The sequence below is a fragment of the Alosa sapidissima genome, chromosome 21, assembly GCF_018492685.1.
Source record: "Alosa sapidissima isolate fAloSap1 chromosome 21, fAloSap1.pri, whole genome shotgun sequence".
Classification (NCBI taxonomy): domain Eukaryota; kingdom Metazoa; phylum Chordata; class Actinopteri; order Clupeiformes; family Clupeidae; genus Alosa; species Alosa sapidissima.
The window spans coordinates 1,452,269-1,464,262 of record NC_055977.1 but is presented as its reverse complement, the minus strand read 5'-3'; the positions used below and the strand labels follow the sequence as shown (position 1 = coordinate 1,464,262).

The 11,994-nt window shown below is 44.4% G+C and overlaps 1 protein-coding gene across 2 annotated transcripts; it reads left to right on the top strand.

Moving 5' to 3' along the window:
* The first annotated feature begins 843 nt into the window (after positions 1-843).
* Positions 844-7,025, top strand: LOC121695145 (tumor protein D53-like). Of its 2 annotated transcripts, none has more exons than XM_042075680.1 (3): positions 844-1,328; positions 4,713-4,773; positions 4,883-7,025. In XM_042075680.1, the coding sequence occupies exons 1-3, from the start codon at positions 1,228-1,230 to the stop codon at positions 5,018-5,020; spliced, it is 300 nt and encodes a 99-aa protein (XP_041931614.1). In that variant the 5' UTR covers positions 844-1,227; the 3' UTR covers positions 5,021-7,025. The 2 variants fall into 2 exon arrangements, with proteins under 2 accessions (XP_041931614.1, XP_041931615.1); XM_042075681.1 differs by having other exon boundaries at positions 847-1,328; positions 4,713-4,761.
* Positions 7,026-11,994: the final 4,969 nt, after the last annotated feature.

The window sequence follows — 11,994 nt, the reverse complement described above, 5'->3', positions numbered from 1 at the left end:
GATCTGGTGCTAACTGGGCAACACTCTGCCCCAATGGCACCCCTAAGGTCTCAGCCCTGAACCCGTCGCGAGGTTGTAAGGGTTCAAAACGCTAACAACAGGATGGGACAGCCGGTCATGAAATTGACAACACAAAAAAAATGTGTTTTTCCGTTTCAGTTTTATGGCAGCTGTTTACTGATGTGTTTACTGATGTGTTTACAAGCTTCCTGACGCTCTTTAGGTGACCCCGTGTTTCACGACACAAACACTATGAATTGTGGGTAATTTCCTTGAGTAAAGTCTCCTCATATCGTTTCACAGATTAGATAGTTGACAGCTAATTGGTTAATTGATTAATTGTTGCTGCCCTACAACCTGTGTGTGTGTAGCTCAGTGTAGTCACCAGAACAGAACCGCTGTCTCTTCTATAGATTTATCTCACACACACGCGCACACACACACACACACACACACACAGTTAAGCCCAGGCCTTAACCTAGCTTACACACACACACACACACACACACACACACACACTCCGTTAAGCCCAGGCCTTAACCTAGCTTACACACACACACACATCCACACAACACCACTGAAGATCTGAGAGTGCTGGTGACACACACTCACACACACGCACACGCACGCACACACACACACACACACACACACACACACACCCACACACACACACACACACACACGCAGGCACGCTCACACGCACGCACGCAGGCACGTACGCACGCACACACGCACACACACACACATCCACACAACACCACTGAAGATCTGAGAGTGCTGGTGACACACACTCACACACACGCACACGCACACACACACACACACACACGCACGCACGCACGCAGGCACGCACGCACGCACGCACGCACAGACACGCACACTCATTCTCATCTGGTGTGTGTGAGCTGTGTTACCTATACTGGCTGCGCTTCTTTGAAACTCATCAAGTATTGCAGGTTAACACACACTTTACTCTCCATCAGTTTCTAGCTCTGACTGTGCCTGGAAACTGGGTAAAGGTGTACTCGTGTGTGTGTGTGTGTGTGTGTGTGTGTGTGTGTGTGTGTGTGTGTGTGTGTGTGTGTTTCCGTTTCCTCCTAACTCTGATGCCTACTCTCTGCTTGTCTATGTGTGTGTGTGTGTGTGTGTGTGTGTGTATGCGCGCATGTGTGTGTGCGTGCATGTGTGTGTGTGCGTGTGTGTTTCCGTTTCCTCCTAACTCTGATGCCTACTCTCTGCTTGTCTAACTCCTGTGTCTCCTCCCCTTTCATGCTGATGGATAGCATTCGCTCGCTACATCATTCCGCTAGCATGCCGGCGATGAGGTAAGCAACAGCAGCACAGGTACACACTTGAGTCATTCCATGTCAAATTACCCAGTGGCTCGCAGGGAACCCTCCCAGAACAATCTGGGAAAAAAGTATCTCTAAACCAAACTTAAAAGAGAAATCCCAAATATTAAAGTAACACCAAAGAGTTTTTTGTACCTTAAAATAATGTTTCCAAAATCGTTTCAGTGGTTCATCAACTCGTAACAGGGTGAACGGCACCTCTGCATTCTGCCACTGTGTCGGCCGCTGCTACCAGAACATGATGTAGTCACCTGTTCTCTTCATGGCTTTCATCAGGCCCCTTTGTGTGTGTGTGCGCTAACACAGTGGCCATATTAATAGATACGCTAAGGAAGACACAGCGGCCATATTTATAGATACGCTAACACAGCGGCCATATTTATAGATACGCTAACACAGTGGCCATATTTATAGATACGCTAACACAGTGGCCATATTAATAGAGACGCTAAGGAAGACACAGCGGCCATATTTATAGATACACATACACAGCGGCCATATTTATAGATACGCTAACACAGTGGCCATATTTATAGATACGCTAACACAGTGACCATATTTATAGATACGCTAAGGAAGACACAGCGGCCATATTTATAGATACGCTAACACAGCGGCCATATTTATAGATACGCTAACACAGCGGCCATATTTATAGATACGCTAAGGAAGACACAGCAGCCATATTTATAGATACGCTAACACAGCGGCCATATTTATAGATACGCTAAGGAAGACACAGCAGCCATATTTATAGATACGCTAACACAGCGGCCGTATTTATAGATATGCTAACACAGTGGCCATATTTATAGATACGCTAAGGAAGACACAGCGGCCATATTTATAGATACGCTAACACAGCGGCCATATTTATAGATACGCTAAAGAAGACACAGTGGCCATATTTATAGATACGCTAACACAGCGGCCATATTTATAGATACGCTAACACAGCGGCCATATTTATAGATACGCTAAGGAAGACACAGCGGCCATATTTATAGATACGCTAACACAGCGGCCATATTTTATAGATACGCTAAGGAAGACACAGCGGCCATATTTATAGATACGCTAACACAGCGGCCATATTTATAGATACGCTAAGGAAGACACAGCGATTACCAACCGAGCACAGTTAATGTCAAGAGGAGATAAGAAAACAAAAGGATATGATATGAGCAAATGTGAGATATTAAGATATTATCATCTTATCGGTTACATGTTGTAGATCTAAATCAGCTCACTAATTCTGCTCTCTCTTCTAACCTTTCTCTTTACTGCTAACACTGACCTGGCCTTTCACTACACAACTACATTACCCAAGATGCCCTAAAGGCAATAACATTTCCTGAAGTAATAGTGCCGTGTTCTATTTGTCTGTTCAAGTCGTTTTCTGAGCTGTTTTCACCAGTTCAACGTTCAAACTTCCAAAAGAAACGCCCAGGAAACGCACTCTGAAGTTCTACCGTGACTCGTGAACTCGGTCGAACCCAGAGTACTACGAGTTTGAATTTCCAAGATAGCAGCGCACATTAACAGTACATGCGAGCCATATATGCTCTGTTAATTAGCAGTTCTGTTGGATTTGTGTCACATTAAATCAGTCATAGAAACAATAGTGTCCAACCTCTATCTGTCGCTATGGTGCTATGATGTTTGTTTGGGTAAAACACTGTAATGCTTTGTTACAAACTGGCTAGTAACAACTGCTAACAATAGCCAATTGCTAACAGACTTTAGCGCAGCTGGTTGACAAATAGGGGTCCCCCCGTCACAGGGGAGCGTTCGGAGAGAGTATGTCAGTGTCCCACAGATCCCCCGTCACAGGGGAGCGTTCGGAGAGAGTATGTCAGTGTCCCACAGATCCCCCGTCACAGGGGAGCGTTCGGAGTGAGTATGTCAGTGTCCCACAGATCCCCCGTCACAGGGGAGCGTTCGGAGTGAGTATGTCAGTGTCCCACAGATCCCCGTCACAGGGGAGCGTTCGGAGTGAGTATGTCAGTGTCCCACAGATCCCCCGTCATGTCAGTGTCCCACAGATCCCCCGTCACAGGGAAGCGTTCGGAGTGAGTAAGTCAGTGAGTCACAGGGGAGCGTTCAGAGTGACCATGTCAAGATTCGGTGTCCCGCAGTTCTGGTCTGAGTTCCGTGTGTCAGGACTCATTTAAATCATATTTATTCATCTACACAAAGCGACTTACATACTGTATGTCAATTACATTACAAGTGATCACATCGTCCCCAGAGGAACTTGGGGTTAAGTGCCTTGCTCAAGGGCACAACGGTGGAAGCTGGGAATTGAACCCACAACTTTTCAGGCTACTGCACGCTAGCCCAGCTCCTTAACCACTACACGACCACCACCCTACAGGCTACTGCACGCTAGCCCAGCTCCTTAACCACTACACTACCACCGCCCTACACTACTACTGCACACTAGCCCAGCTCCTTAACCACTACACTACCACCGCCCTACACTACTACTGCACGCTAGCCCAGCTCCTTAACCACTACACTACTGCACGCTAGCCCAGCTCCTTAACCACTACACTACCACCACCCCTCAGGTTACTATGCTAGCCCAGCTCCTTAACCACTACACTACCACCGCCCTACACTACACACTAGCCCAGCTCCTTAACCACTACACTAGCATCACCCTACAGACTACTGCATGCTAGCCCAGCTCCTTAACCACTACACCACTACTGCACGCTAGCCCAGCTCCTTAACCACTACACCACTACTGCATGCTAGCCCACCTCCTTAACCACTACACTATCACTGCACACTAGCCCAGCTCCTTAACCACTACACTACCACCACCCTACAGGCTACTGCACGCTAGCCCAGCTCCTTAACCACTACACTACCACCACCCTACAGGCTACTGCACGCTAGCCCAGCTCCTTAACCACTACACTACCACCACCCTACAGGCTACTGCACGCTAGCCCAGCTCCTTAACCACTACACTACCACTGCACGCTAGCCCAGCTCCTTAACCACTACACTACCACCACCCTACAGGCTACTGCACGCTAGCCCAGCTCCTTAACCACTACACTACCACTGCACGCTAGCCCAGCTCCTTAACCACTACACTACCACTGCACGCTAGCCCAGCTCCTTAACCACTACACTACCACCACCCTACAGGCTACTGCACGCTAGCCCAGCTCCTTAACCACTACACTATCACTGCACACTAGCCCAGCTCCTTAACCACTACACTACTACCCCCCCACTCAATGTCCCACAGTTCCCAAGCCACGGGGCGGGTATGAGTTAGTGGTGTAGTGTGTGCTCGTTTGAGTGTGTGAAGGCTCACGTGTGACCTGTCTCTTATAGGAACACGCCCACCTTCAAGTCGTTCGAAGAGAGAGTGGAAACTCTAAAGGTAGGCGCTGACGTAAGACGAGACTTCTTCTCCACGCCCTCACACAGATGCTTTTTTTGCCTTTTCTTTTCTGACTCTGGTTTGCGTTCATGTCTCTGTCGGCCATCTTGTCTTCCCCCAGACCAAGGTAACCCCGACGCCGTCGCCTGGCAACATCGAAGAGGTCATGAACTCCACTGCCAACTCGGAGCCAATAGAGAAGCAGCCAGAGGCCACGCCCCTGCCAGGGGAGGATCCACACTTAGACTCCTCCCCCTGATTCTCCCTTTACCCAGCATCCCTGCCCTCTCAATCCCACCCCACCCCCATCTTTGCTGTTTCAACCAAACTCCTGCCCCACCCAGCTAAACTACCCTACACCCAGCTGAACTACCCTACACCCCCACCCAGCTGAACTACCCTACACCCAGCTGAACTACCCAGCTGAGCTACCCTACACCCAGCTGAACTACCCTACACCCAGCTGAACTACCCAGCTGAACTACCCTACACCCAGCTAAACTACCCTACACCCAGCTGAACTACCCAGCTGAACTACCCTACACCCAGCTGAACTACCCAGCTAAACTACCCTACACCCAGCTGAACTACCCTACACCCCCAACCTCCGTTCCCTTCAGCCTTATACCACTCTGCCTAAACTAAACACACAAGCCAAATGCCCCCCCCCCCCCCCCACACACACACACTCACACAACTGCCCTCAGTACACCCAACCCATCATAGCCCAACCCTCATAACCTCACCCTCTCAGTCCAGCAGCCCCTACCTACAGCAGCTCCTCATACCCCAACCCCCTCATAGCCCAACCCTCATAACCTCACCCCCTCAGTCCAGCAGCCCCTAAAGCCCCAGACTGCACATTCAGCTCTTTCTCTTCACCAATGGGTTGGTTTGAGGTCAGATGTGAGTGTGTGGTTAGAGAAACTCACTTGTATGCAAATGTGTGTGTGTGTGTGTGTGTGTGTGTGTGTGTTGCACTCATCTTAGTTCCTAAATCAGGCCTTCTGTGTCTGAATGAGGATACGTCACACACTGGCATTCTGCTGCCCTCTCTGTCCATCTGTAAGCCCCCCTCACCTGCACGAGAGTCTCACCTGATCCACACCTCCTCACTTACATGCCTGAACACACATACGCACACACACACACGCACGCACACACATTCACACACTCACATACACACACACACACACACACACACACACACACACACACACACACACTGCAAAGCCACACAGACATGAATGACCCAAGAATGACCCATACAGAGACACAATAAGTTCCCAGTTTATTGGATTTGTTGTGTTTATTCATTTGATGGTTCATTTGTTTATTTGTTTACTTGTTTGTTTGTTTGGGCGGGTGTAAGGCAGCTCTAGAGAGGGGGAGTGCTGCTGCTGACCAAATGACCAACTGGAGGAGAGTCGTGTAGTTCCTGCATGTGTAGCCTTGAGCAGCCGCCAGGAGACAGCCCCTCTCTAATAACCGCTAGCTGCCCCTCATGCTAACTAGCTACCTACTGACCGTACTCCATTACCCAGCATGCCTGTGGGGGCACCCGGGCATACAAATCTTATGTAAAGTGTATAATGATGCTTCTATAGGAGGATTGCTGTGTATGTGTGGTTAACGTGGATACTAAAGTCAATGTAAGTGGGGTTTGAGTTTATCATTAACAGGCTAATGGCTAACAGCTAATAGCTAATATTTTGTATAGAAGCAGACTAAGACGCTAGTGTTTAGAAACATCAGTTATTTAGGTCTCTTATCAAATGATTTTTCTTTTTGTACATTCAACACTGCGTGCAACTTCTTAATGGTTAATGAAATTTGTGCAAACATTCCAGGCATGGCAAAGTTTAACTAGAGAGGGAGAGAATGAGAGAGTGAGTGAGAGAGAGGGAGGGAGGGAGAAAGAGAGAATGAGAGAGGGAAGGAGAGAAAGAGAGAGAGGAGGGAGAATGAGAGAGGGAAGGAGAGAGAGAGGGAGGGAGAGAATGAGAGAGGGAGAGAGAAATAGAAAGAATGAAAAAGGGCAAGACACAGAAAGCCAGAGAAAGAAAAAAAACGAGATACCTGGAAATCTAGAAGAAAACCAAACTGAAAGTTGTTTATCTGATGTAAATTGTTTATCTGATAACCAAGGAGGTTATTTGGTCATTTGATTCGGAAGTGCTGAATCAATATCCACACGGTCCTGTTATGTGTTGACTGGCATTTAATAGCTGAAATAAACATATTCTGTGTTTTAACAGCGTCAATGTAGTGACATTTTGGTTTCTTGGATTGTTTGTATTTCTTCTCTCTCTGAGATGTGAAGTCCTTGTGCTGATGATCTACTACACAGACTGTGGATCTGAGAGGAAAAGAACCTGCTGTACATCTCACTCTGAATGAGACCTACTGTAGTGTATATCTCACTCTTCAACACTGAATGAGACCTACTGTAGTGTATATCTCACTCTTCAACACTGAATGAGACCTACTGTAGTGTATATCTCACTCTTCAACACTGAATGAGACCTATAGTGTACATCTCACTTCTCAACACTGAATGAGACCTACTGTAGTGTACATCTCACTCTTCAACACTGAATGAGACCTACTGTAGTGTACATCTCACTTCTCAACACTGAATGAGACCTACTGTAGTGTACATCTCACTAGTGTACATCTCACTTCTCAACACTGAATGAGAACCCCTGTGCGTAGCATTGAATTGTTATCTCTCTCTCTCTCTCACACACACACACACACCTCATGTGGCCATTTGTATGTCTGCTGCTGAATAAAGCTCCACACACAGCCCCCGGTGTCCCTCATCATTGCCTGTATGATGCTATGAACACACACTCACATGCGCTGTGTGATGTTATGAACTCTGGTGGCCTGTGTGCTGTGTGATGTTATGAACTCCTCTGTGTGCTGTGTGATGTTATGAACTCTGGTGGCCTGTGTGCTCTTATGTATGCTGTGTGCTGTAGTGCCGACAGTGGACACTAGGGGCAACATGGAGCAGGCCTGTGTGCTGTAGTGCCAAGAGTGGACACTAGGGGCAGCATGGAGCAGGCCTGTGTGCTGTAGTGCCGAGAGTGGACACTAGGGGGCAGCAGGCCTCCTGAGGAGACTCGTGTTATGGAGCAGGGGTTTGTGTCTGTGCAATTGGGGCATGTGTTGGTGTGTAAGGCCATTAGTGACCTATGAACATTAGTAAGACTAACATCTGCTTTTGCTGATAAAAATGGTAGCCTGTCACTTCTCATAAACACTGGGAAAAACTAATAAGTAGCTTAATAAATAACACATACTGCTCTATTCCCCGTAGCCGTAAGGCCCCATGGTCAGCTCTGTACATGTTCAGTGCATTCTGAAGAGAATAAACATTCAGGCACACCGGGTATAAACCCGTCTGCTGCAGACGTCGTGTGATCTATAATGGTATGGTAAGGTGAGTGCTATGCTAGCACAGTCCCTAGCATTATTTGTAAATTAGTGAGTATGGCAGCATACTCATTTGTAAATAAGTTAGTAACACGGTAACATATTTGCAGGCCTTTCTGTAGCTTAGAAAAGTTGCCTGTGTAATCTCCTGGCAGCATATACTCTGCCTCAGTTGGCATTGCCCAACAATTTCCACAAGCACACCTATATATAATTAAAATAATAATAATAAAAGCTAATCAACTGCTGTGAATCTAGTGAAGTTTCAAATACAAGAAAATGTTAAATATTGTAAAAAGACTGGCTTTGTCACGAAAAATTACATTACGTTTACTTCGTAACAGGCTGAACAGGGTAAAGGCGAATAGCCAAGACTAATTTGGCACGTAGGAGAGATAGCAAAGACATTGATTTAAAAAGTTAACAAACCATTTAGAAACTGCTTGCAGCATTCGTGAAGGTGTTTCTGCAGGTGGCTCCTCTTCATCTTGATCTGGGTCCGACTCTGGGTCGAAAATGTTGGGCTAGAGTGCGCCTCTGTATTCCGTCATTTTCACCCAAGCAGTGGAGGTTTTCACGTGAAGAAAACCAACAGCGTAAACATCTGACAGGTGGGCGTGGCCAGCAGTAGCTTATTTGCATAAAAGTGACAGAGTCCTTAAACGGCTCATTCTGAAAGGGACTGAAGCTGGCAAGAATAGAGGCTGCAGAGATCTCTTTATGTGAGATTGATTTTGTGCAAAAAACTTTATGAACATGTTTTGTATAGCCTATAGACCTATTCTAACTTGTTTAAAAAGAGGTATAATATGTCTCCTTTAAAGAAGAATCAGGCCATTTTTCACATAGATCTCTGTTTCTCGAGGTTACCGGATACTGTTAGTGCGAGAAGAAAACCTGTATTGATATGGCATACTGGTACCATGTGGTAGGGAATGTATTGGGATATGTATGAAATCTACATATGGATACAGTGACATTGATCATTTTTAAATTTTTAATTTTCACACATTTTAACCACAGATTTCTTGCACATTGAGGTATTCGACATTTCTGTATGTATCACATTTTTTGAGGTGGGCAAACTAATTTTCTCCACTTTATCATCTAATAAACACATTATTAAATGATTTAATGGAGGATAGACTCCCTCCTGTCTGAGGACAGAGGCTCTTTACTTTGCACTTTGTCGAGGGCCGAGGAATCTGGATATTCTTGTAATTGCAAAGGGGGCTTAACAGAGTATTTAATTAAATGGGTGCCAAATTCATGACATTTTTACTCACCGATCTCATCGTATTTTTGAAACCTTTTTGTATCCCATGTGTCCGGGGGTGACACTGTTTGTTTACAAATGAGAAAGACACCAATGGCAATGAAACAGATTTTTTTTAATTTATTTTAGCAACTTCAAAATCTAGCAACTAGCAAAATCAGGATGGGAGAATGAAGCAGGAAAAAGCATTTTCATTGGTTTAAACTGTCCAATCAGGTCGCATGATGACAGAGGCTCTTTACTTAGCCACTGTTTAGTTTGGGATTTCTCAGGAACAGAGGCGTGTAGAAATACACAGTTTGCACCCACCGAAAGTCTCACCTTTTAAACAAGCCATTGTATGTGTTCATAGCTGTAACACAGAATATACTGTGGCTGTACAAAAATCATCAACAATGGTCTAGATTGCTGGCACTCTAGGACAAAGCTTCCGAAAACAGCTTGGCATTCAATGAGTTTTAATGGTGCTTCCTGGGCACCTGTGCACTGTGGCATTGATGGGCATTATCACTTGTGTAGGCGTGTACTGCTGTGTAAGTCTCAGACACTTTCCCAAGTTGGCCATTCAGACCCACTTTCTCTATGCCATAATCAGCTATATTAAATATATATTTATAGCGAAGTAGACCTAAGTAATGTGTACAAAGTTGTACAAGTTAGCTACAAAGTAACAATATTAGCTGGTTTGATGCTCATTGAGCTCAATGCAAATCAAACCAGCTAATAACACCATGCCAATCTCTGGGTATTGTGAAGGCTATGTGATGATGTGGGGCTATTTTAATTCCAAAGGCCAAGGGAACTTTATCAGGATGCATAGTATCCTGGATCCAAGAAATAACTGGCCTTTAAAAATAAAAATCTGCCGGCCTCTATGGGAATTTAACATAGGGGTGCCAATACTTTTGACCCCTGTATTTTAAGGAAGAACATTTATTTATTTATGATACATTATTCATTCACAAAGAAAATTGGTGTCCTTAAAGGTTGGTTATTTCTATATATATTTTTTTTAATTTATTTAAGATCAATTTCCAAAAGAGGATTTTATATTCCTCTTTTTAGTAACTTTAGCAGGGGTGCCAATAATTCTGGAGGGTACTGTATATATATATATATATATATATATATATATATATATATATATATATATATATATATATATATATATATATATGACTATCAATGACTGTTGACTGTAGCTTAAAGAAGGACACGCCAATGACAATGAAACGTATCTTTTTATTTATTTTAGCAACTTGCAAAAGCAGGACAGAAGCTTAAAGCAGGAAAAGCATTTTCATTGGTTTAAACTCTGCCCAATCAGGTCACATGGCCAGGCAGGAAGTGATCATAACATTTGTATGGAAGCATAAAACAAATTGAATGAAACTTGTAATGTATTCAACAGTGTATGTATCAAATATATATTTGGTATTTTGTTTCTTGCCAGGTGGGTCTGAGCAAAATAAACAGATACAAATGAATACACATGGACGCAGTCAAAAGTCATGTTTGAATTGGAAATAATTTCAAATAAAAAGATAATTTCACATTTTGTCCACATGTTGTCCACTTCAGTGAAAAGGGCCCACAGAGATAAATAATTTATTACAATCATTATTGATAATATTAATATTATTAATTGACTTAATGGATGGCATAGACTCCCTCCTGCCTGAGTACAGAGGCTCTTTACTTTACGCTTTAGCTTTGAGCTAAAGCTCCATCTATCAACTGATGATGCATTAACTTCATTTTTCTTATTAGCTGATGATGCAATAACATTATTTTTTTCTGATTGCCATGTTCATGAGCATACACACACAAAAACTTTTTCTAACATAAATTCAAGAAACTTTGCTAATTGGTTTCAAAATGTAATTTTGGAATTGGTGCAGATTAGAATAGAAATGATTTAGGCTACAAAAGGCCATACTCCCTTCAGATTTGACTAACTCTGATACGCTGCCATAGTTTATGGAAATAGCTCTAAGACCGATCTCCTCTCAGTACCAGCCAATGTAATAGAACAGGCTCTGTGGATTTGTGTTGGGATGTTCACACCTTGTTTCAGGTCTCAGCTGCCATTTTCACCAGTAAGATCTTACACAGAACTGTTTACACAGAAGTTAATACACCATGAGTAGCTAAACTTAGAAATATTAAAGGTAGGGCCTATCAGAAAATCTCATGAAATGCACCAGAACTCTTATATTTGTTTACAAAGTGGACTAGATGCACTGCAAATAGTGTGATGGTGAGCAGAGCATCTTGTCCACAAAGCAAATTGTTGTAAAAATGTAGCCTAGCCTACTGGTTAGCACTTCGGACTTGTAACCGGAGGGTTGTCGGTTTGAACCCTGACCAAAGCCCTTGAGCAAGGCACCTAACCCCTCACTGCTCCCCGAGCGCTGCTGTTGTTGCAGGCATCTCACTGCGCCGGGATTAGTGTGTGCTTCACCTCACTGTGTGCTGTGTGTGTTTTACTAATTCACGGATTGGGATAAATG

Bases quoted from the DNA above. Each gene is read 5' to 3' on its own strand.
- LOC121695145 (XM_042075680.1), top strand. From the start codon at position 1,228: ATGCCTACTCTCTGCTTGTCTAACTCCTGTGTCTCCTCCCCTTTCATG. The intron at 1,329-4,712 runs GTAAGCAACAGC...TGTCTCTTATAG, and splicing joins GCTAGCATGCCGGCGATGAG to GAACACGCCCACCTTCAAGT. The intron at 4,774-4,882 runs GTAAGACGAGAC...GTCTTCCCCCAG, and splicing joins CTCTAAAGGTAGGCGCTGAC to ACCAAGGTAACCCCGACGCC.